This window comes from Cololabis saira, chromosome 1 (genome assembly GCF_033807715.1).
Source record: "Cololabis saira isolate AMF1-May2022 chromosome 1, fColSai1.1, whole genome shotgun sequence".
In the NCBI taxonomy this organism is placed as follows: Eukaryota; Metazoa; Chordata; class Actinopteri; order Beloniformes; family Belonidae; genus Cololabis; species Cololabis saira.
In genome coordinates, this window is record NC_084587.1 from 33,220,009 (window position 1) to 33,246,467 (window position 26,459).

Below are 26,459 nucleotides of genomic sequence, written 5' to 3' on the forward strand. Positions count from 1 at the left end.
CAAAATATAATTAAATAATTCACTAATCCGAACCATATTGCCAAGTCTTTATTTGAGATTGCTATTATATTATTTCAGTCTTGAGTCACCTTGAGTGGTTAAATGTGTTCATACGAAGGTATAAGATACTTTTCCCCCACAAGAGTAGATTTTCACATTTTTGATATATAGCAGTTTAGAATGTCACGATGATTGATAAACCTGTCATTATCATTTGTAAAGCGACAACAGGTGCTTGATATAGTAGAGTAACTGAATAGCGCAAGGGGGTCTCTAAAGCTTGAGAGACAGACGAGTGAAAAAGCCTCATATAAAGATACTCTTGTATTTTTGTGGTCACTGTCTCTCTCTTTCTCTCCCTCAACTACTCGCATGGATGTGCGGAGCGGAGGAGCTGCCTGCGCACAAAGTTGAACGAGAGGCGGCGGAGCCGCTGCTGACATGCGGCAGATCACAACACGGACAGCGAACGATCTCCGAGGCGAAATCCCATCGATATCTGTCAATTGATGGAAAATCCGAAGATTTAATTCAATACAGGGAAATAAATTCGCCGATCTGAACCATTTAAATGTGATTCTAAAAATACTGGGACTTTTCCAGCTTCCGTCAAAGTAAGCCTGTTCTTGTTTTGACCTCTGAATCATTTGTGTGCTGTAAAATGTGTGCAGTGTAGGTTAACTGTCTCTTTTCATTAAGTTAAAAGCTATGTCATGTTTTTGACACACATTTATAATATTTCTACTACAGACATTGCCTTTGTATTGTGATATACAATCATCCAAACAGAGTGTGAAGTCAAGCAGATCTCACGTGCGTAAAAGCGATGGCACCATTCCCAGCCTAGTCCCGTCTGACGCACGACAGGCTGCATGATTTAGCTGTGTTTTATTTGCAGAATCAGATCAAATACACAGTAATAATAAGTGGAAGTAAATAGGGAAGGAGCTGCAGCGCTTACAAGAAGATATATCATCATCAGTGCCTCACAGTTTGTGAAGTGTGTTTATTTGCAGGCTGCGACTCCACGAGGAGCTACGTGTGCTAGAATGTAGGACATGACAAGGCATTCCTGTTTGGATCTGGCTCATTGCGCACAGCGCTCAGGGAGACTTAGTGCCAGACAGAGCCCTTCCAAATTTAAGAGTTCTAAACTGTGGTTCAAGCCTTTTCTATTGCTCCTACAAGGTGTACAATTTTTTCTGTCAAACCACACATTCAGTTACAATGGTTAAATATATATTTGACAGATATGAACTGTGACTTCTAATTTTGTCTTAATTCAAAAGTCAGGAAGGGATGTAAGGTATTTTTTCCAAATCACAGGAATCTAATCTGCATGTGGACTGCACATAATGGAGCCACTTAATCAAAACTGGTCCTCCCCTTCAAACCTTAACTCCTCTGGAACCACTGCCTCGCCCTTCCTCTTTTCCTACCCTCGTCTCTTCAACATCTCCTCAAACATGTCCACTCAGAGTGTCCCCTTTCAGGGCAGCAGCACGCTGGTGACAGCAGTCATCTCCTTCACAGTCTTTGTGGTGGGTCTGACTGGCAACACTTTGGCCATCTATGTGGTGCTACGCTATGCCAAAATGAAAACTGTCACCAACATTTACATCCTGAACCTGGCTGTCGCTGATGAGCTCTACATCATCGGACTCCCCTTCCTCACCACACAGAATGTACTCTCCTATTGGCCGTTTGGTTCCTTCCTTTGTCGTCTTGTCATGACTGCAGACTCCATGAACCAATTCACATCCATCTTCTGCCTCACGGTCATGTCCATGGATCGTTACCTGGCTGTGGTTCATCCAATCCGCAGCACCAAGTGGAGACACCCTCGCGTGGCCAAAGTGGTGAGCGCAGCGGTGTGGGCCGTGTCCTTTGTTGTGGTCCTGCCAGTGTTCATCTTCTCTGATGTACAGGTACCTCAGCCTTTGTTACCAATGTTGTACCAGAAAAATGTGAGCTTAAACCTCTGAACAAAGTGAGCTAGTACATGTAAACCACTCTAAATCAAACTTTTAGTTTTGTATGAGAATTAGGGAGCTTCATAGGCAGAAATGCAATGCAGTGTCATGTTTTCATTGGTGTAAAATGGAATGAAAGCTGGTTGACAAGAACAAAAAGAGATTCATCCCACCCCACCCTCTGCCGTGCTACTGTGATAGTTCAAAGTGGCCATTGTAAATCAGAAAGGTGTATCCATTTTGTTGCAAAATGGATTTCCTGACACAAGATGCCAGTTCATCCTACGCAGATGCTGGACCTTTACTAAGATTGTTATTTTAAGTGTGCATAGATAGTGGAAGATAAAGAGGAACTAACTATTAAAAAAACAAAAAGGGATAAAAAAAACAACCAAAAGAACTTGTGTTAAAAGCTCAAATGCCTTTCAGCAAAACTGGACTGAAAACGTGCCAGACAGCAAGCAATGACATCTAGTCTGGCTGACAGCAAAAAGACAAAAAAAAAAAAAAATCTGTCCCCCAGCTGAAACAGTCTGTAATATTTAAGCAAAAATGTCTCAGATAAAAGCTACAATATTTTGGCCTTCAACTATTTAACATATTCTTTGGCAGAATCACAGACTGTATAAAACAAGGGATGGTTTGAAAAGACCAGTTTTGAAACACCTTTTTCTTTGTGTAGAGCACAGCCGTGTTGCTCGAGAAGCTGACAGGAGAACACTCACCGTACATTAATCAAAGTTGGCTTCGACCCCCGGGACCTTCAGCCGAAACCAGCAGTGATGATCCGCAGAACTGCTGCCAGACGTTTACAGCAAAATATATTGTTTAACGTGTTGACTCAACGGCTAGATCAAAAATGACAGTCATGTTTTACTGGTTAGCCATTGGCTGAGATGCCTGTCAATCGATCATATTAGAAATACATCCATTGCTTTTTTCTAAATTCTTCTGGCCCGGTAAATAAAATGTCATGGGTGTTGAATCAAACGATCCAAACCACATTGTCCTTTTGAACCAGGCTGAATCTATGTTTTTTTTTGTTCTAAAGTTTGACGTTTTAGGAATCAAAGGAGATTGACTCGCTTTTGCAGCCAGCCTTTATCGGTCAGTCGAGGAACTGAAACAAATCTTAGTCCCGCATGAGGCTCAACCCAGAAGTTAGATGGTTGGCACTTGGGTTGAATCTTGCAGCATGCTCCCATGTGTGGGAGCATGTCCTTTTCACAACCCCCTCTTCCCATAGCCCTGATAACCTAACCCTGCCATCTGATACCCTAACTCAGACTCTAACCTCTCATAAATAACAGCCATCTAAGCAACCACTGTGGATCAGTCAGCATTAAAGGATGTGGGAAGTAGGAACATGTAGGCTTTCTTCTCTGTTTCATTTTTTCAACACTGTGAAATAGAATCTTTTAAGGCACACGCTGATTTTTGTTTCCCCAACAAGTTTTTTTTGTTGTTGTGTCTGACCATGACACATTTTTTTCATTTTTTTGCCTAGATGGAATTAGGTGCTGTGTCTAAAGGTGTACAAATCACTAAGATGCAACACCAACAATCTTCCAGGGTACTCGCAAGGGACTGAAAGTGTTTTCTTCAAGCCTAAAGTAATGGGAAACAAAGGTTCCATAAGGGAGTAAAATCCAGATCTTCCTAAGGAAAGCCCCACAACTGTCCTCACTGTTAGCTCAAAAAATCCCTGCACGTATCTCCCATGCAGTCAGATCAGAATGGCAAAAAATCACACCTTTATGCACAAGGGCAAAGTGGTGGGTAGGAGTTTGATTGTGGGCACATGTATGTCTTTGAATATCAGTACTGTCAGTGAGTGAATGTGGGTTTGGGCTTGTCAGAAAATGTTGTTTTTTGATATCACCTTTTCTCCTATTATTTCTTAAAGTGGACCTATTATGAAAAACACATTTACGCTTGCTTCAACATATATAAAGTGGTCTCCCCTCAGCCTGGCAACTCAGAGAAGGAGGAAAGCAACCAAATTCTGCAGTGTCTGTACAGCCGCCCGGATGATCCATCCAGTGTGATGTGGCTTCTACGAACCGTTCAGATTCTGCTCCCTTTCGTTACGTAACGAAAATGCGATTTACATCGGTTGGCCTCTGATACGTGAAAACCCGCCCACAACTAACTCCGCCGGCCGGAGCTTCCGCCATTTTTCTGTAGCGGTGTATCGCGTCATTCAGGCAGCCAATCAGCACAGAGCCTCATTATCATAGCCCCGCCCACTCAGAATCCCACATAGATAATGAGGTTAGAGAATGGGAAGATAAAGACATGGCTCAGAGGCTGAATTTCTAATTTATTTAGCAAAAACAATCAAAAGCATGTTTTTAAGACATTCAAGGCCTGTTTAAAATAGGTATTAGATGCCATAATATGTCCCCTTTAAATGAGAACTTGCAATCAAGAGATCTTCATTCAAACATGTATGAACACTGTATGTTCATATTAATTATGTAATTGCTGAATTTTGGGTAAGGCTGTAAAAATAATATGTTTTAAAGCCTTGAACTACCTACAAAGCATTAAACAAGAAAGGGGCCAACAATTGGAAGGTAATGCTAACTGGTAAGGAACTAACATGTCAAACCTGCTTAAGGCTACATTGAGCAATATTTACAAAGTGATTTGACCCAATAGAACAGGGGTGTCGGACTCCAGTCCTCGAGGGCCGGTGTCCCTGCAGGTTTTAGATGTTTCCCTGCTTCATTGCACCATGATACAAGTGACTGTGTCATCAACAGAACTATCCAGACTTTGATGACAAGCTGGTGACGATGATTAATTAGAATCAGGTGTGTTAAAGCAGTGAAACATCTAAAACATGCAGGACACCGGCCCTTCTGGGATTCAGTTTGACACCTGTGCAATAGAACAATAATTTGATAAGCAACTGTTTGCCAACCTGTTGACTGTATGAGTTTAAGAGATCTGTGTTGTTTTTTTTATGTTCAAAGCTTGCTTCTGCGGCCATGAATGACTGTGATGGCATGAATGCACAATTGCTGATGAAATAAGAAACACAGGGAGTGATGCATAATGCATACTGGCTATTTGCACACAAAAAAGAAAAAAAAAGAATTGCAACAAGAGAGCACGGGTGAAAAAAAAGCTTTTTAGGAGAATGAACTCCCGAACAATGTTTCTGTTTTATAATAGCGCACATCTGCATTGTAATGCAGAGCCCCAATTGTTTAATAAATAACTTCCACCAACTGAAAAGGAGCTTCATTAGATTCACTACTCCATCAACTACACCCCTCAAGTAATGTCAACAAACATGATTCAAAGCGAGAGAAAAAAGTTTTGTTGTTAAAGGTTTCATGCGAGCCTTCTTGTGCTTTACTTTCTTCACTTTCTCACTACCTTCTGAACAATTGTGATTTAACTTTTACTTCTTTCCAAAACCATTTTATCTATCTGCATTTAGGACACCTTTAACTCCTGCAACATGATCTGGCCAGAGCCGAAGAATGTTTGGTCAACAGCCTTCATTATCTACACTGCTACAGTGGGCTTCTTTGGGCCGCTGCTCATCATTTGCCTTTGTTACCTGCTCATCGTTATCAAGGTAGGTGTGTATCTGTGTGAGTGTATTTATGAATAAGTGGTTAAAACAACTCATGAATAAATTCATACTGTACCGGAAATCTTAATCAATGTAATGATGATTAACATCCTTATTTTTAATACCAAGCATCCCCTTCACCATCATCGTGATGTTTTTACTGCAGGTGAAATCATCAGGGGCGCGAGTTGGCTTCACTAAACGTCGACGTTCAGAGCGCAAAGTTACACGTATGGTGGTGGTGATTGTGGTGGTGTTTGTGCTCTGCTGGCTGCCATTTTTCATCATCAACATGGTCAACCTGGTGGTCATCATCCCCGAGTCCAGTGTCACTGCTGGAATATATTTCTTCGCTGTCATCCTGTCCTACGCCAACTCCTGCGCAAACCCGCTGCTCTACGGCTTCTTGTCAGACAATTTCAAACAGAGCTTCAGAAAGGTTGGTTGGTTGGTTGAACATCTTTTGGCTGTAAAATCTGCACTGGCAAAGCATTCTCATGAATTGTTTGCAGAGTGATATTTATTTTGGCATATTTTTCTATGTCTTGAAAAACAGTGGTTAGAGAGGGCCAACCTCTACTGAAAAGCTGGGTTATTGGTACAATAAGCACAATTGCTTTCTTGGTCAATGTAAAAACTGTAAAAACACTTTAGCACAAAAACTGAAGCAAGAAGCAAAATAAATCCACAATGAAGTACCCTATAACACTTAAATAACAAAAATAAGTATAAAAACAGGTATAACAAAGATAAGTTCTGGTTTAAGAAAGTCAAATTTCATGAAGGCTAAACCAAAATGTCAAACCTTCTGTACAATGTTTCGCATTGTGAGTATGGAGATGAACCAAACAGGTTAAAACACAGGACGAGTTCAGTTAGTCACAATTCATTTTAATCGAACAAACCCAATTCATAACAAAATTATTCTTGAGACACTTAACATAGAAAGCAAATTGTTTAGTGCAGTCCATTAAATAAAGAACACATTCTGTATTAATATAATTCACTTTTATTACAATTAAAGGAGCTTGAGGCCGGATTGTGGCAGGATTTATGAAAAAAATCCGTATACATTTTAAGTTTTCTAGTAATAATGTCAGATGAAGCGTTCCAAACCCAAAAGAATGAGCCCTCTAGTGTATCTCTCCTTTGCCTTGAACAGGCTGTGTGCTGCAAAATGTGCTGCAATTCGGTCCCGAATTTCCCGCGCTGGGCTGCGGATGTGACGTCACATGACGCTGCATGTGCCTTCTCCCCGTTCTCCCGTGCAGGCTTCGCTGTTGGCTGCAGTACCCCCGACGGCCGTCGTGGTGAAGGGTGGCGCTAGAGAGTCTCATTTCTTAAAAGGAGCCTCATGCTCCTTTAAATGAAATTTGCTGTAATCATAGTGCGAATTAATTTTATTTTAATCCAACTTAAATTCAAATTAGGGTCCCCCAGTACTCTACTCCTATACCAGCAAAACTAAAGATGGATTTAAGCTCATCATAGACATCCCGACTATAAGTTTTTGTCAAAAATTTGAATTTTAAGACTAATCTTAAAGGTAGTGATAGTGTCTGTTATCCAAACACAAACTGGGATTATGTTCCCCGAGAGAGGAGCCTGATCACTGAAGACTCCTGCCTTTGATCTGCTTTTGGAAACTAGAAGAACCACAAGTAAACCTGCAGTCTGACAGCGACGTGGTCCATTGGGATAATATGACAATGAAATCTTTTAGATGAGGTGGAGACTGGCCCTTAAGGGTTTTATATGTGAAGGGAAGAAATTAAAATTCTAGCCTGGTTTTCAAAGAATGTGAATTAAGTGAAGCCAAGAGAAAAGAAGTATGATCTTTCCTGCCAATCCTAATCAGAATTTTTGGCACAGCATTTTGGAATATCTGAAAACTTTTCTAGTAGATAGTGGAAAGAAAAAAAACATTATTTATGTATTAGCTTAGAATATAAATGCTGTGAAACATTGAGATGAGATAACACTAAAGAAGCTGCAAAACTGCCTTTGGTAAACTACTATTCTTCAGTCGTGTCCAGAAAAAAGCTTTAAGTCTAATGAAGAAAGACAAGGAAAAAAAGCATTAGAAGGGACGTCAAAGAAGGTAGTTAGGTAAGATGGGGGGAGAAATGGATGCTCTTTTGGCCACTGAAGTGCTGTGACAGACAGCCATCTTGTCACCTTCATAACATAAGGACAAGCATGGTGGTGGCAGAATCGTACCGTGTGGATATCAGTCAACCTGCTTAAAAGCTTCTGGAATAGCCACATTAATACTCACACAACAGATCCTTTAAGCATTGGTATAGTAGTTCTACACCAGTGCATATTAGGGTTGGGCTGTATTCATTTTTTCCATACCCTGGTATATTCCTGACTAAATACCCTGATATGCTCGTATTTATGTTTTATGTGTTTTGTTTCTCAGGCCACTGTTCTTGTACCGTACTTTGTTGTCTATTACAATGGAATTGTTGAGACAAGTTGTATTGTAATAGACACTATATGAATTAAATTAAAAAATGGGTAGGTTATATTTCACATACCCTTTTGATTTGATTTGTTTATTTGCACAACATAAAAAAAAAAGGTACAAAAGTTGAAATGAACATAAAAGCATGAAAATATGTGCAGGTGAGAAAGGAAGCCCTAAATGGGCTTATTCAAAGTTCTCACCAAGAAAATACATTGTATTGAAATAATAGCAAGAACAAAAAACAAAAAACAAAAAAACAGCGTTCCAAAAAGATGGATATAAACAGACAATTTCTCAGTTGAGTGAGTGCGTGTGCTTGCATGTGAGCATGCACATGTGTGTTTGTGTGTGTGTGTGCGTGTGTATGTGCACGTGCAGAAGTGAGTCCACATTAAGTGGAAGCACTTCTAGACGCTTGATCAATAAGGCTGGTCTTCAATCTCTGTTTAAAACTATTAATAGACAGTGAAGATTTTGCGATAAGTACATGAGAATTCCAGAGTGAGGCACCTCTGTCTTTGATGGAGAACTGACTGCTATTGGTACGACTGAATGAAGAATGGAGATCCTCAAATTGTCTGGTATTATAGTTATGAATTTGTGAATTGGTCTTAAAAAAATCTTTGAAAGTACTTGGAAGCATATTTGCAAGATAAGTGCATTTGTAAATGAAAGCACATGATTGGAGTATGTTAATATCATAGATGGATAATAAATTAAATTTTTTAAACAAAGGGGCAGATGGGGCCAAATAGGAAGCAGAAGTAGCTATTCTTACAAATTTCTTTTGAGTAATGAGTAATTTGTGTAAATTTGATGAATATGTACTTGCCCAAACAATGTTGCCATAAATGAGATAAGGATAAATTAAACTATAATAAAGAGTAACGAGACAAGCCTGATGGACCAAACCTCTGATTCTTCTGATGATACCAAGGGATCTAGAAATTTTGTTAGTTACAGAATGTATACCCTTACCCTTCATATTCTATATTCTTCTACATTATTTTAGTTATATTTGCCAGATACTCTGTATTTGACCTCATAAAACAAAAATTTGAAGCATTTAAGAAATGTATTTAAACTCTAAAATGACTTGCTTTTGAGCATATTGCCAAGCAGACATGCAATAGCCTACGGTACATTAGTATATCAATGTTGGAAGAACCAAGGTCTAGTACCATCTTTGGGAAATCAAGTAAAAACAGCCCAGTTGAAGCAACAAATATAGACTACAATACTGCCAGTAGGCTGTACCCATTAGAGGAGAATTATGAATGTACTAAAAACCCTTATCTTTACAGTACATACAAATTCCTTATCAACCTTAACTGAGTGATTGCGGGGAGAACTCCAAACTTCTTCTGGCAATGTCATAGTGGAACGCTTGCTTTGCTACAATAATCCAAGCTAGAAACAACAACTTTGGGAAAAAAAATAAGAAGGGGCCTTTGCGCCCATTAATAGCCTAATAAATATATCTGACTCCATTCTTCTCTCACTCCTGAACGACACCCTGAGATAGTTGAACTCTTCTTGGGCCAGTATTTGATTCCTGACCTAGAGAGGGCACTTCCCCCTCTCCGGGTGCTTCACATTCAGCTGCAAACCACTCCAGCGAGAGTTGCAGGTCTTGGCCTGATGAAGCCAACAGAACCACATCATCTGCAAAAACCCAATTCTGGGCCCAATTCTGAGGTCACTAAAGTGGACCCCCTCCACTCCACCGCTGTGCCTAGAAATTCTGTCCATGAAAGTAATGAACAGAATCTGTGACAAAGGTCCAACCCCCATAGGAAATGAGTCTTACTTACAGCTAAACATGGGAACCAAGCTCTGACACCACAGGTAGAGGAAGCCGACAGCCCGTGCAAGGGATTCTAGCACCTCGTACTCCTGGAGAAATCCCCTCAGGAGTCCCAGAGGAACGGTCAAATAGCTTCTCCAAGTCCACAAAGCACATGTGGCTGATTGGGTAAACTCCCATGCCCCCTCCAGGACCATACTGTGTGTGTGTGTGTGTGTGTGTGTGTGTGTCTGTGTGTGTGTGTGTGTGTGTGTGTGTGTGTGTGTGTGTGTGTGTGTGTGTGTGTGTATATGTGTGTGTGTGTGTGTGCTTAAAATTCCACTATGACCCCAGCTCACCCTGTAGGCAAATAATATGGTTAAAGTTAATTATTTTATTTATGAAATGCACAATACTATAATATCTCACTGGTTCATTACATAATTATGGACGCTTATATTGTATGCTATGTTGTGCCTCAGTGCAATGCTTACATGCAACATTTTCTGACCTGTTGTCCAAATCTTTTTCAAGCGTTTGGTAAAAATTTCAGAATCCAGCTCAGTCTCAGATAAAGTGTCAGCAGTTTGATAAATAATTCTTCTGGGCTTTTATTACAGGATTTTATCACTGCATTGAATCATCTTGGAAAAGGAAATAACTAAATAAAACATTTGATGTCTTATTTGTTATCAAAGTAAAACAAACGAGAAACATCTCGTGGTGATTTTTGAAAATTGCTTGGTTTAACATGAAATGAGACTTAGAATCAAATCAACTTTTACATCCAGAGCAGTTTGGCTTTAGACGTAAACACTCAACAGAAACAGCAACTTGCTTTTTTGTTGAAAATCTGAAGTGTTCTATAGACAGGGGCTATGTCGTGGGGGCAGTGTTTCTTGACCTGAAGAAGGCGTTTGACACTGTCAGCCACGACATCCTTCTATATAAGTTGTCTAAATTTAATTTCTCCAAACAAGCTTCTAACTGGTTTGCTTCATATTTACAATCAAGAGAGCAATGTGTGAAAATCAACTTGGAAAAATCTGCCCTTCAACCAAATAACATGGGCATTCCACAGGGTTCAATCCTTGGGCCGTTGCTCTTCAGTCTTTACATTAATGACTTGCCTGAAAGCTGTGTGGGGGCTGGTTGTCAGCTTTACGCGGACGACACAGTCATATATGCATCCGCTAAGACACCAACTGAGGCATCTGAGATACTATCCTCATATATGAACAGGGTCTGTCACTGGCTTCACCAAAACAGGCTTACTCTGAATATGAAAAATGTGTGTTTTTCTATTAAAAAAACATCACAATCAGAAAATCTCAGATTGACAATGCAGGGAGAAGAAATTGAGAAGGTACTGTAAATGAATTTAAATTCTTGGGTGTGGTACTGGATTCAAAACTTACATTTAGTAAACATGTAAAAAAAATATCAAAAACAATAAAAAGTAATCTAAACTGTTTTAAATTGATCAGACATCAGATCTCATATAAAGCAGCACAGCTTTATATGCATGGAATGATTTTCTCCCATATGTCATATTGTGTTACAGTGTGGAGCCAAACTTGTGTAACTGTGATTAAGCCTATCTCATCTCTATATAATCAAGCCTTAAAAATAATGGATAAAAAACCGATGAGATGGCATCACTGTCACATATTGAAACAGTACAACATGCTTAGTTTTGCTAATTTCTTAAAGTTTTCTACACTCAAACTGGTTTTTAAGTGTCTACAGAACCTAGCACCAGATGTTTTATGTACGGTAAGTTAGTTAGCAGGCAGAATAGTGGTAGGATCACCAGGGGAACAACAAGTGGTAACTGTAAGGTTGAATGCCGTAAGACCTCCTTTGGGCAGTCAGCGTTCTCTATAAAGGGCTCTCAAATGTGGAACACACTGCCAACTGAGATAAAAACAACTCAAGATTTTAAGGTTTTTACTAAAAATGTCAAAGACTGGTTGAAGCAAAATCAGAAATGTACGCATTTTTAATCACCTGTAACCGCTAATAGGGTGCTCTCTTGCAAGCTGAGAATTGTAAATAGGATATAGCTTTGCATGTTGAAAATTGAATGTATTTTTGTATTCTTTTTCTCCTTTCTTTCGTTTTCTTTTACTAAAAGCCTAACTAGGGACAGGAGATGGAAACTAGCAATAGCTATAATCTCTGTATGCAGAACATCAGTCACATTGGCTTGTTTGTAATGAGTGAATGTGATCACATGTAAACCTGCATTGTCCCTATTAAATTAAATAAAATAAATTAAAAAAAAATTAAAATAGCCCCGATGTTATATTTTAGGAAGAATTGATGATATGAATTGAGGACATGAAACATCTCTTCTAAAACCTTGATTGTCTAATGAAAAAAGAAAAGCAAACTACGAATATAGACTTGATAACTCACAGAGCACTAATATTTTCTGACATTTCTAACAAGGTTTCCTAAAAAATCGTTTATAGATAATCCACATGTGGACATTGTGACCCTGCAGGTCCTGTGTGTAAGGAGTATGAGGTGCACTGCCAATGGCGTAGATGACGGTGACCCCAGTGCCCCTCGCACTGAGAAAACCACAGCTCAGGACTGCATCCTGCTCTCCCCTCGTAACGAGGTCTACCACGATCCCCAGAGCAGCCAGGTAACCTGCGTGTTGTGGGAATGCTGGGAAAACAAAAGGTGAGCACTTAAAGCTTCAGTTCTATAAAATTTGGGATACTGTGTGAAATTTGAATAAAAAACAATAATTGGCAAATCTTATAAAAATTTATTTTTGTATTCAGCTCAGAACACAGGAAACATGTCAGCTGTGTTTTGAGGAAATGTAGCATCTCCTGAGAAAAAAACTAACTTTGAATTAGATGACAGTTGGAAGTAGGCAATGTTTAGTTCTGTGTAGCATAGATCTATATATGACAGGGAACTGTGGAGACCAGTTGCTGGAGTTTCGGGAGAGAAATGTTCTCCCATTCTTGTCTCACATAGGATTTGAGCTGCTCAAAAGTTCTCTTTGATTAGGTTTTTGATTTTTCCTTTCATGTTGTGCTAAATATTTTCGGTTGGTGAAAGGTTTGCACTGGTGGCAGGCTATTCCAGAATCTGGGCTGACACTATGAATCCAAGCTGTTGTAGTAGATGTAGTATGTGATTTAGCATTCTCTTGCTGAAAGATGCAAAGCTTTTTCTGAAAATAATGCCACCCGTTGCTCTAAAATCTGTGCATACCTTTCATAAATGATGTTTCCATTCACTATTGCACCCCTATACATATATATGCTGGTAATAGTCCCCCATAGCCCCTCTACTCTTTAGCCCGGAGGGCTTGGTGTCTATGGTTAGTTACCAATAAGAATTTCACATTTTAATTTATCTGACCACAGGACAGTCCTCAATTTTCCTCCAATATTAAGTGAGTTTTGGCCTGCAGCTTTGCATGATAGAGGTTTGACGTGCATTTTTGTACGTCAAGGAGTATTTCAAAAGTGCTACTGAGTCCTGAGCCCATGCAGTTTTACCCATACCACCTGAAAGCCCGGAGATAACAAGCATCCCATATTGACTTTTGGCCTTGTCCCTTTGCACAGAGCTTTCTCCATATTCACAGAATCGTTTTATAATAATATGTAAGCTAGATGATGAAATATTCAAAGTCTTCATAATTTTACACTATGGAACATTGTTCTGAAATGGACTCACAAGTTGCGGGCACATTATTATCACAAATGTATGAACTTCTGCCCATCTTTACTTTTGAGACTCATCCTCTCTAGATGTTCTTTTTTATTGTCCATCATGTCACTCACTCTGATGCCAGTTAACCTAATTAGATGCTAAATGCTCCTCCAGTTTTCTTTTTAGTGTCACTTGCTCTTACAGCCTTTTGATGCCCATGTCCCAAATTCTTTGACGGATAAAATTCAAAATGAGCAAATATTTTTGAAATGGTAAGATGTTTCACTTCCATCATTTTATAAAAGGCTTTCTGTTTTCCATTCTGATTAACTTGTGGGTTTATAAGATTTGCAAATCATTGTTTTCTGTTTTTTATTTACATTTTACACAGCATCTCAATATTTTTGGAATTGGGTTAGTATATAAAAGGGAAGGTTGACAAGTATGCAAATTTAGTGGAGGTAACACAAGTTAAAAAAATATCATGAATTATTTTTATTGACTTACAGACAGAGATGATGTACATGTCTGAAAGCAGAAATCTTCATTTATCCACACGTTGACATGCATACGGTGACAGGACAGCTCCACATCATTATAGATTCACTTCTGTTTTAATCAGATGGCAGGTGTGTGAGTTCACGTGTGTGACAGCAGCTTATTGCTGGAGGAATCAATGAGGCTGTCGGAAAAACGATTTAAAGAATTTTGAAAGGTGGGTGAACGTTAATGACTGGGTTCAAAGAAAAGCAGCGAGGGAAGGAAAAAGCTTTGACCCTCTCTGTGTGGTGTGGTGTTTCATAATGTCACATTTGATAACCTGCACAAGTGCAATGGTGGCTCTGATGAGACTCTCCTTATCCTCTATCAGATGGTTCAAGGTTATCAAAACCCCAGATTTCTTAATAAGTCTGAATTGGAGAATATATTATATGTTCAATTGCTAATGCATAGATCTCTGGTTTATCTGACGGTCTACGTTTTGCTTCAAGGAAGTCTTGATCGGAATGTGAAAATGACTGTGGCAGAAGAAAAGACTTGAAAGAAGGAGCTAAAGTGAGAAGATAAACTCTGAGATTGACGGCTGAAGCATAAAATGAATACATACAAGCAGTATTTTATTAGGGGATCAGTTGTAGCAATTGCAAACTCCACTATCATCATTCACTTTCCATGAACACACGGCATTACTGAATTGAAAGATAGCTTTGTAGAAAAGGTTTGTACATTGTTTTTATTTGTACTGTACTGGACAGATTTTATATGCTCCTGAGAACTGGAAAAGGGTGATGATGGCCTGTAACATCCTCCATACAGGGAGAATAAAATCCTCTATAACTAGAGAAAGGCAGCAGAGAGCTTGCAGGTGGTTCTGCACACTGAAAAGCGTTTCATCCATAAGCTAATGTTTCCAGTATTTCTCTTGCCTTTAATGAGACGTGTCACATTTTCTATTTTCCATGTCAGTGTTAAAGGATAACCAGGAGCGCATTGTGCTAATGAGAATTAAAGCTTCTTTGTCCCTATCTTCACCCACAACTATCGCTCTGTGGTGCTGAAACAGCCACATTGGCCGTATTTCATATCTGCTGTCTGTACTAGTTATATATTCATGAGGTGTCTTATCTTTATCATATTGTAAAATCCCAGAGAACAAAGTAGGTGCTGTTCCACTGGGAGAGAGAGCATCAGCGTTCATTGTTCCAAGAATGGATAGGACACATCCAAACTATTCCAGATAGCCAAAATACTGTACAACATAAAACAGGAAACATCACATGCACTTGTGGGCTCAGACGATGACTTCTGGACAAGTTTAAACATTACACAGCAGGGTTTTTAAGTGGCATTCATAAATGTAGTTCCATGTTGCTTGACAAAGATATCCCACAGCGATCTCTTTTCCGTGTAATTACTTCAGCAACTTGTGAATGAGTAGCTGTCTAAAGGATCAGTGAGCACATCTTTCCAGCTTTGGCTTCCTCCCTTGCTGAATTTTTAATGAATTAGATGACAAGTCCTGCATTCTGATGCATTTTAACAGGTTGTTTGACACCTTTTTGTTTTAAACATGTGACGGTATATTGGATTTAAAGACTATTTTAGAGAGAGATTCAACAATAAGCCCTTATTCAACCAGTTTTTTAGACCCATTGCTATAACTAAGGTATTGCAAATTAAGTTGATTATTTAAAATACAATAAAGTTCAATTTAAGCATGTTCTACATTATGCATTTAAAACATAGTGACCTTCATTAAGTATATAAACTGTAGGCAGTGCACTCAAATAAAATGTTATTTATGTATACATTTTGGATTTGCAGTTTGAAAGTGAGTCAAGTCTAGAATGAAGTGCTATAATTAGAGAAATGTATTATATTTCTGAGTAAATTCACATCACATTTCATTGATAAGAACCCTTTACCTGTCACCTCAGCAGCAGAACTCTGTCGACCTGCCTCTGACTCACTCACAGCATCAACCTCCTTTGGGAGATGGATTAATCATTGTTTTTCTATTCACAAGTGAAATATGTGAAATTTAAAAAGACAAGAAATTGGCATTTAATAACATCAATAAATGACAAATTACATGTGTGCCCTAGTTTTGTTAATGGTGTGGTCACCTGGTATCCATTGGTCTTATCATCTGAATTTAAAAAATTCAAATTGTCGGTTTGTGACATCAGCACTGTTTTATGCAGAAAATACTAAAACACTAAAAACTCCAAATAAACTTTCTGGATGGCATTATTTTATTCTTGCTGATAAAAAGAATACCAGCTGTCTGTGTTTAAACTAGGCGTAGCTGACTAGTAAACAACCAATGTATTCAGATCATTTGGTCCCTATGTGTATTTTCACACGTCAACAGGCAATCAATAAATATCATCAGAGCGTTCTTGCCCGAACAAAAATAGTCTAACTGTCAAAAACAAATGTATGATCGTTTAATGCCATTGTTGAATTTAGATGAAATAGCTAACGTTAAACAATTTGATGGATCTCCTAACGTTGACTTTCCACAGAAATAAATAAATAAAAATCCTGTGACTTCCTTTCTGCAGCTTTTTAAAGAATATCTTTATGTCCATTGTCTCTGGAGAGGGAACAGGTATTATAAACAGTTGATAGCCAAGAAAACCCCATCTATATTACTAACCCGCCAAAGAAACAACTTAAAGCTTCCTACTAATTTTTAATTGTTTAATTTAATGTAACATCAATTCAGCTTGCCATAGAGCAAATCTTTGAGGACATGTAACTGAAGAATATGGTTTTAATTGGACATTGTGAGATGTCAATTTAGTTGACGTTACCTCCTCATTTTGAGCAGCATGCTTCACTTTGGTTGTAAACCTTATGCACAGTTGATGAACTGGGTTCTAAACTACCTTTGTTTATGTTTGCCTGATGTGAACTGTGGTAGGTAGCTATAGGAAAGCTGGACTCCACTTTCAAAGACATCGTTATCCTTGTCGATCAGGTGGAGTGGATTCTCTGGCCAAAATGCACTGTGCACAAATGCACAAAGCCTGGATTAAAAGCTGCCAAATGTGAGAGGCTGGAGGGGTGGGGTGAGGGTCCAAACCAATAGTTTTGAAATGTATCCCTCTCACATATAATGGTTGTGACGCCTATGGTTCAAGGACACTGGAAACATTTTAAGTTGATTTTCTTTCTTTCTTTCGCATTTCTTCTTTGTTGCTCAGTGACTGAGGTTATTTTCCAAACCACATACTTCATAAAGCACATACAGTATGTACTGCTTACTGGTGGTGATTGTTAGTACATAGTTTGTGACTGTAAAGATAGCTATGCTACAACATTGGTAGAACCTAGTCATGTAACCACTTTGATTAATTTACATTGTGGTGGCCCATTGCATTGTGGGATATATAATGCAAGGTACACTGGTCACTTGCTTATACTGTAAAAAAAACAACGGACAAAGCAATATGTCACATGACCTATTGGTTTTTGAAGAGTGGTTTTGAAAACCATTGTTCTTAGTATGGGACACAGCCATGTTGCTCCCAAAGCCAACAGGAACATGGCCACGTACTGTATGTCCATCAAAGTTAGCTTTGGCTACCAGTTCCCTTAGCGGATACCCCCCGAAATATCTTAGCTGCCGCCAGATGTTTACAGCAGAATATACTGTTAAAAATTACTGTTGCGTTTACCTGATGCTAGTTTAGTACAAATGGCTGGTTCCCTGCCTAAGCGTGGCAGCATGACGACTACCAATGAGGAAGTGACAGTGGTTAGCCATTGGCTCAGCCAACTGTCAATTAATCAAATCGTATCATGTAGAGTTTTCATGGGTGTGAAATGATTTAAAACAAAACAGGTTGTTGATCCAGGCTTTAAATATGTTTATTTCGGTTCTAAAGTGGGCCATTTTAACATGGAGGTCAATGGAGATTGACTTGCTTTTGCAGCCAGCCTCTATCGGTCAGTCGAGGAACTGCAACAAATCTTAGTTCCACATGAGACTCAACCCAAAAGTTAAATGGCAACTGGTCACTTGCACACACTAATAATTTTGCCCAAATAAACCATCAAAATACTTTTGGCATACTGCATTTCAATGTCATCTGGCGGACTAAAACTTTGACATATTATTATTCATAAATCTATTCTTCGTCTGCTCCCTTTTTTCTCTCCAGACCAACATCTGTAGAAATCATGCAGGCTGATCTAGCCTTTGGCCCCAAAATATATTTTTGACTGTGCCAAAGGTGTTGATCTCAATTTGAACCACCATTCAAATTTTGGAGCTCCATATGATTGAAAGAACCTGCAAAAGACCCTGACTTTGGGTGAAATGGTTTCATTGGATTTATTGTTGGTGGACTCAGTGAATAGAAGCTTTTTTAATTAACTTGTGCACAAATATCACACTATTATGTCATGTCTTTAATATTGTGTTAATGTTTTTATGGATGTTGTACGTTTGTCCCTGGTACTATGTTGTAGCTGCTGCCTCTTGGAAACAACACTCTCATAAAAGAGATTTTAAATGCAATTTTAAATTGAGATTGAATGCAGTATGCCAACATTTCCACAATAAGTATGCAATTGTGGTATAGTATATTGTTCTGAAAACAGTCAAAGCCTTTACTGCTTTTGTATAAAATCATCATGAAACTTTTTTCTGTCACCTCCAAACTAGCACTAAATTGTACCTGTATTAACTGTTTTTGGAATGCGTCCTGAAGTGAAAAATGTACTCCCTTGGGTTCATACTTTCTGTGAATAAATGAAAGTTACCTTGTTTTTCATAGTGCTCCAAACTTATTTCCTGTTTTAAGTTTGTAATAAGTGCAAAGACAGAATAGAAAATCCAATGGAGACATGGGAGACAGTGAGGAGAAAAGCTGCTATAAATATCTGTCAAGGAAAACAATGGATGCATTGCAAAAATACAATTTTGTTCATATTGTAGGTTTGCCACCCACAGTCGACTCCCTCCTGTTTTCAGGGAACTCGTGTCATGAATTAAAGATTTTTACAATGTCATTCGGGGTTAACGGCTGTTCAGGTTTGATGTTTTCAGTGGAGAGATTATCGTAAATATACAAACAAAATGTGGCTAAAAATGCACTTATTTTAGCATGTTCATGTTTTATGATACATTCTATTGAAACAAGGTTTGAACATAGCTTATAACTTTCACTTTAAACCTCATGTAAGGTAACAATTTTCTACTTGAACACATAACCTGCTCAAGCCAAATATTGAATGCTGATACCAGACAATTAATTATAAAAGTATTTTGAGTAGCTATGCAGCTATGATAGTACAAATACATGAATGGTGTTATCACAGGAACCCAGATTCATTTGGTGATATATGAACTGCATCAATTGTTCATTCAATTGTTTTGTTGCTCATATGTAAAGGACAGGAAGACTTATACTCTATAAAATGAGTTTTAGCTTAATTAAGTTAATAAATAATAAATAAATATGGGATTTCCACTTGCCCATCAATGTGTGACTTTTCTTAGCCCTATGATGCCAGATGTATCATATTTGATGCATGAAATCCCGAGACGTGTGTACCGACCCAATAATCAAAGACTAAAAAAAAGTTTTTATTCAAACCAAAAAAACTATAAAAAATAAAACAAATAAATAAGAAAATACATGAATGTATCAAGTTTAATATAATGATAAAAATTATTATTTATATGTTGTTTTCAGATTTCGATACATAATGTACATTTCAAATAAAAACAATATAAAAAAAGATTTTTCTGTATGTTATTTCATATTTCAGGTATTAAAGGGTTAAAGTGGTATAAGTGCTTGAAGACGACAGCTAGGATTAACAATAAAAGTTCAGAACTACCATCATGGTACCATCATGCCCGACTTGAGCTTCAGTGTTTCTCAAGGCAGCTAATGCAAAGAAAGTCTTACCTTTTAAACTATGGTAACCCAGACTTGGATTAACTTTCTTCTCTTTCTGTTTCCATTTTCAAACACATATGTTCTCATCGATGTATCATCTCTCTTTTTTTGTTTACTTTATTATATTCTTTTCCCCTTTTTCCTCTCTTTGTCTCACTGAAGATCTCTCCTCAACCTAGCGATTCACCCATCCCTCACGCAGCAGTAGATCTACATCCCTCCACTTTTACATGTCACCTTCCATCAATTTACCCAGGATCGGCCACTGCAGCGTTGAGCTCCTCAGTAGCTGTTTTTTGTGAAGCTCCAACCATCACGGCCCTGACCAACCCCTCCATCACTCCTGTGGTAGGTGGTCCACGGGAACAGTAGCCAAAAGACGCTGCATCTCAAGTTTTTGCAGGAAAGCACCGGGGACCTATGGAGTACAAACAACGAGAGCAACTACAGAACAGGAAGCAGAAGTTGGACTGGCTGAAAGAAATGTCATAAACATCAATTTTTTGGGCAATTTTTTTGACATAAAGAAACTTTTGAAATGAATTCTCCCATTTATGTTCCATATTGTGTGAAAAAGCCTTTCAAATATTTCTGCTCACTTGGCCTCATTTTTTCTCTCAAGCTCTCTGACATAAGTGCCTTGTCAGCTGCTCTCAGCAATCATCAAAAGTCCTAAAAGAACACAAACATTTCCACTTTCACTTTGTCGCTGTATGACAGTGACTCTTGCAGCATTTAATAATGTCTATACTTATCTCAACCCCCCCAAAAAAAGAAACCAGTCCAGACATAACAATTTCATCATCATTTGCAATCATATATTTTTTTAATGGCTTTCTTGCCAGATCTCAATAGATTTGGCTTTTTGGCTACCCAGTTCTTCTGTGTAAGCATGTAATCGGCATCAAACACAAAAACTGATCTGTTTCTACGCAGTCTGTTTACAGTAGTTATTTGCGCAATTTTGTGTCATGTGTGATGTGTGTACGTGTTGATTTGTAACTGTGTTGCACATATATAGTATCTGTATTTCTCTTTGCAAAAGGCGGGGTATTGGACCATCCAGGGTTTCTGGCAGCATATTGCTTCAAGTATTATTGTGTCTTTTTCTCAAGCCCTATTTGCTAAATTGTTAATGTACAGTATTGTCTGTTCAGAGTGGCAGCTTAATAACTTAGCTAGGCCTCTGGCCTTTTATATAGGCTTTTACATACCCCATGACTTTATAATGACACGATGAATGGAATCATACCACAGCTACTTGTTTATGATTTGTCAACAGGTACAATCTGACTTTGATTTAGGGTCTGCCTCATCAGTGACACACATAACATTAGCAACAGTGCTTTGAAAATGACAATTTATCGCTGGTGAAACAGACCTGAACTAAAGGAGTTATTGTGGATGTGAAAACCTAATCTTCATAACAGCAGCTCTGTCTGCAGGATTGCTGGATCATTGCCTATATTGCTTATGTTTACTTATTATCATATTTTGTGGCTACGTCCACATTAACATGTTTTCATTTTATACAAAAAAAATGTTCCTTGAAAACAGAAAACAGACCTTGTGGTCTACTGTGGATGGACAAAAAATGGAAAGCACGGGTAAATAATGACATAGTCACACAGATCTGCTTGCACGATGTACCCTTCCTTGATTTTCCAGAACAACATCATATGACAATCAGCAGAAGGTAAAGCGCAGACTTTAAAAACACTGCAACTCTCTACATGTGCTGGAGGAAAGCCATTACAAATTCAATTTTCAACACAAGTTACTTCCAGTGGAGTTTGTAGCTCATTTTCACTCTTGGGGGCATGTCTAGTATGCATGCCTGAATGATACACATCTACAGTGGAGCAGTTTGCGCCGACGTTTCTGATACAGGGTTGAAATGCTAATGTGGATTTGAATTGTATTTGTTCTAAATCAGTGTTTAAAAATGAAAATGGACTAATGTGGGCATAACCGTGGAACCAAATAATCAGTCCTTGTATATACAGAGCATCATAAAAATGAGATTGTATCTATTTATTTATTCATTCATTAATTCATTCATTTATGTAGCACAAATTAGAGTACGCAATTTAGAAAATCTCACTGAAGGACTGTTGTGCCTTTTTAGTCATTTTTATGTGTAAGAGGGAAGCAACTTAATTAGCAGCATCCAGAAGACAAATGGGTGAATATAATGGAGTGATGAAGATGACTAACTGCGCCAACAGGAGCAGTGGAAGAAAAAAAAATGCAAAGCTAATCATCATAAAGGTTTTTACATGCACAAGTGTTGAACTTTCAACTGGATGTTAATAGCTGTGAAAATTGTGTTTGTTTGGTTGCTTTGGAATAAAGTTATGTATTAATGACTTATGAACTGGGGTCTTTTTTTAATTACACAAACACATCTGCAGAAAGTGCCTGTTAATCTATGAAAACAAGAAGTCTGCTCTTTTAGCCATGCTTTGAAACAGATGGCTTCACCTGCATGCTTTGCCATTTCAGTTATTAACGCTGCTTTCAAGCCGTGGTCAAAGTCGACTCACATCCGGTGTGCCGTTTTAACACCTGAATACTCTTTTACAGAGTGAACAAAGACATGTAGTCTGGATTTTATTCTCCATACATCAAACAGATATAATGCAGTTAAAATCTTTAAAATGTATGGATCCCTCTCTATCTAATCCTATCTTTCCCTCCCTCACTCTGTCACACACATATTCACACACTTGACTTAATTAAAGTCTAATTACCTTGTTTACCTTTTCCTTAGGGATGTGGCAGTCTGAGTGTTAGCCATGATAGTTATCCAAATGCCAAGGAAATTATCTTAAATGCTTCTTTTATAATCTCTGATAGCGTAAGAAACACTCGACCAACCTTAATGACAAGGAGAGAGATAATGAATTTCTACATGTTCCTTTGGCTGCAAATGTAGTTATCATTATTGTGTGAGCAACACAGGCTGATTGTGTTTCGATTGTCATGTGTCATGCAGTCCTGTGTAATGATTATAATAAACTATATTTGTATAGCACTTTTCTAAACAATGTTTTAAAGTGCTTAACAGAGCAATTCAGCTTTAAAAGGCACCTAAAAAAGAAAATGTAATTCCAAATCAGTCCAATTAATATAAAGCCAATAAAAATGACATCAATAATAATTGCCTATAAGGAAACTAACAGATTGCATTAAAGCTTTCCTTTGATACAATCCCCCGTCCCGAGCAAGCACCGGGTGACTGTGGAAATGAAAAACTCCCCTTTAGATGTAAACCTCTGGCAGAGACAGCCATCTGCACTGACCGCTTCGGGTTGAGGGAACAGTAAAGAGGATTAATAAATAAAGTTGGAGTGAAAGACTGTTGTTGGAAAAAAGTATGTTATACTTATGTATAAACACATTTTAACCATGAGGTGACTGCAATATCTACTTAAATAATATGATAACACTCTAAAATACAGACTTAGCATTGGCTCGATTTAGTTCAGTGTTAAATATCTTTTGCATGTTAATGTTAATGTTAATGTGCTTTTTACCAGAGCAGAGGTGGTTTGTGTTACACAAAATAACATGCAGTTCTCAAAACAGCATCTTTGCAGCTGTGTAAGACAGCTAGACCCAAACTGCATAGACACAATACTGGTATGAACTGAATGTACTTATATTGAACTCGCAGAGTGACTGAAAATTGCTGTTTTAAAAAGAGATTTGAAAGAATCAAGTGATTTTGTGCACCTACAGTATGAGCAGCAGATAAAGAGTTTCGTGAGGTGGAGGCTCTAATGGGAAAAATCAAAAAGGGTGATCTGGGGGTAGTTAGAAGGGCACCATCTGTGGATCTCTGAGGCGAGGAGGGCACATACCAGGTAAACAGGTCCGATATGTAAGCTAGACCAAGACCATGTAAGGCCTTAAAGGTGATGAGAGGGATTTTGAAATCAATACATAATCTAACAGGAAGCAGAATGTGTATTATACCACACTGATAATGGTATTAATGGAATATGTTATATAAAGACATGATGTAGCTGTGCAGCTTGGTGTCATTGTGGCTGGAGTCTCATTGTTCATTTTAATGCAAGGTTTTCAATTACCAATTTTTGCAAAATAACACGTTTATGATTTTTGAATTTTTTTTCAAGGAAATGTTATTATTAATTCTTTATTGTTAATAACTGTCCCCTGATGTATTTGGCAAGAGTAAACATTCAGATATTGTTTGTGAAATGCCGTGCTGTGTGGCTGTGGTTATTAGGGCCCAAGCACTTACAGTGCGAAGGCCCTATTGTATCCGTAGGAGATGTTTTTCTTTTTCTTGTTTTTCTTCTGACGAAATTAGGGCCTTTTTGCCCCCCTAAACGTGCCCCAAAAGTCACCAAATTTTGCACGCAAGCCAGGCCTGGCGAAAAATTTCATATTTAATGGTTTGCATTAATGGGTGTGACCTAATGGCTCAACAGCGCCCCCTAGAAAACTTTGTGCCTCAAGCCACACAATATGGTTTGACGTACAGTACATGCACGAAAATCGCTACCCACCTGTATCATATCACAACTTAAAGAAGTCTCTTGGCACCATGTCCGAAACCGAACAGGAAGTCAGCCATTTTGAATTAATCGTGTAATTTTGGTGCAATTTATGCCATTTCTTCGGCCGCTTCTTCGCCCGAACCGTAACGTGCACCCAGGTGTGTCAAAATGTGCGTCTCGATCCTGCGATAATGCGCATTACTTTTCTCAGTCAAAAGCGTTACCGTGGCGATGATAGACGCCAAAAAGCGTGCCTCCCCTTCATCTGATTGGCCCTACTTTCCTACTTTCTGTCTTTTCCGACTTTCTAACTTTTGAATGGTTTGATAGACTGCAACGGACTATCAGGACTGCAGAGAGGATAGTTGGGACTAACCTCCCATCTATCGATGACCTGTACCGGTCCAGGACCAGGAAACTGGCAGGTTGAATCTCTGCGGATCCCTCACACCCGGGACACTGCCTGTTCCAACTCCTCCCCTCTGGACGGCGCTACAGAGCTCTGTGCGCTAAAACCTCCAGACACAGAGACAGTTTCTTCCCGCAAGCGGTTGCTCTGATGAACTCTCACAGATAACAGTCTCAGAGTAACCAAACATGTGCAATATATAAATCTCTTTAATATTCATGCTGCCTCACTCTGCTGCACCCTCTCACTTTTTATTTCTTTGTACAAATTGAATTTTTTATCTTGTATTCTCTGCATAATTCTTGTCTGTAGAAATTGTAAATAGGTCATACTTATTCTCACTACCTCAAACTGCTGCACCTTAAAATGTTTATAATTTTGTACATAGAAATTCCACTTTTGTCTATTGTTCATTTGTTTATTTATCACCTTAACACCATAGAGAGCGAAACTACCGGAGTCAAATTCCTTGTTGGACATTGTTCGAACCTGGCCAATAAAGCTGATTCCGATTCTGATTCTGATTCTGATATAAAGACTCGTGGGTGGTGTCATCGGACTCGGTTTTGAGTACTTGACCTTCATTGGTGCAAATTAGCCTCGCCCCTTCTTCTGATTGGTCGATAGTTGATAGTTCCTATTTTCTGCCATAACTTTTGAACAGGTTGTGATACAGCCATGTGGGTGGTGTCATTGGATTTGGTTTAGAGTCCTTAACCTTCATTGGTGCAAATTAGCCCCGCCCCTTCTTCTGATTGTCGATATTTGATAGTTCCTATTTTCTGCCATAACTTTTGAATGGTTTGACATAGAGAGTCGTGGGTGGTTTCATAGGACTCGGTTTTGAGTCCTTGACCTTTATTGGTGATTATTTCACGCGCGAGGGCCCGTTCATCGCTGCTTGCAGATTTAATTATGCTTATTATTCTAAAGAAATTTGTTTGGTTTCTCTAAGACTCTAGTCTAAATCAAGAAATACTCCCATGAGCCACAAGTTGCTGTGCTACCTCTTTAACGACCCACTAGGACAGGCTGAGACAGATGAGTTACACACCAGCGGTTTTCTAGTCAGTGTGTAAGCCAAAGGTCGAAGGCTCACCTATGGCTATGCATATGTGAAAGCATCATCACAGATTCCCTTACCAAGGCAAAAGGTATTTGTCAGGTGGCCTTCTTGAGTGAAATAAAACATGTGACTCGGATCTCCCCATAACATGTGGCAAAGTCTCCCCAAAGTTAGCCTGCAAGATCCAGTCGCTGCCCACACAGACATCTCCTCAGAAGAAATAATCAAATTAAAGAGTTGTAGTTTGAGTATTTATGAGAGAAGGATACAGGTGTTGATCACTCTTTTAAAAACTCAACCAAAAAAACATGTATTGCTGATGTGCCCTGTTTTGAAGGCTTATCTGCAAGCAGATTATTTCATTCAAAGGCAGCTTAGGTAACCATAGTTTATCTGTGAAAGTATTGGAGTTGTCATGCTGTGTTTAATTGTATATTTATTTATTGTTTTGGAATTGTGTTAAACATTTTACTTTCATGCATGTTTTTGTTGCTTTGTTTAGTTATTGTTTGAAATGTA

General features: G+C 38.5%; 1 protein-coding gene across 1 annotated transcript; it reads left to right on the forward strand.

The window, feature by feature from the left end:
* Window positions 1-432: 432 nt before the first annotated feature.
* On the forward strand, window positions 433-22,234 carry LOC133452487 (somatostatin-like receptor F_48D10.1). Its single transcript, XM_061731835.1, has 6 exons — window positions 433-614; window positions 1,327-1,928; window positions 5,428-5,568; window positions 5,732-6,004; window positions 12,334-12,480; window positions 20,096-22,234. Exons 2-6 carry the CDS (start codon window positions 1,356-1,358, stop codon window positions 20,303-20,305), a joined length of 1,344 nt encoding a protein of 447 aa, XP_061587819.1. The 5' UTR covers window positions 433-614; window positions 1,327-1,355; the 3' UTR covers window positions 20,306-22,234.
* The last annotated feature ends 4,225 nt before the right edge of the window (window positions 22,235-26,459 follow it).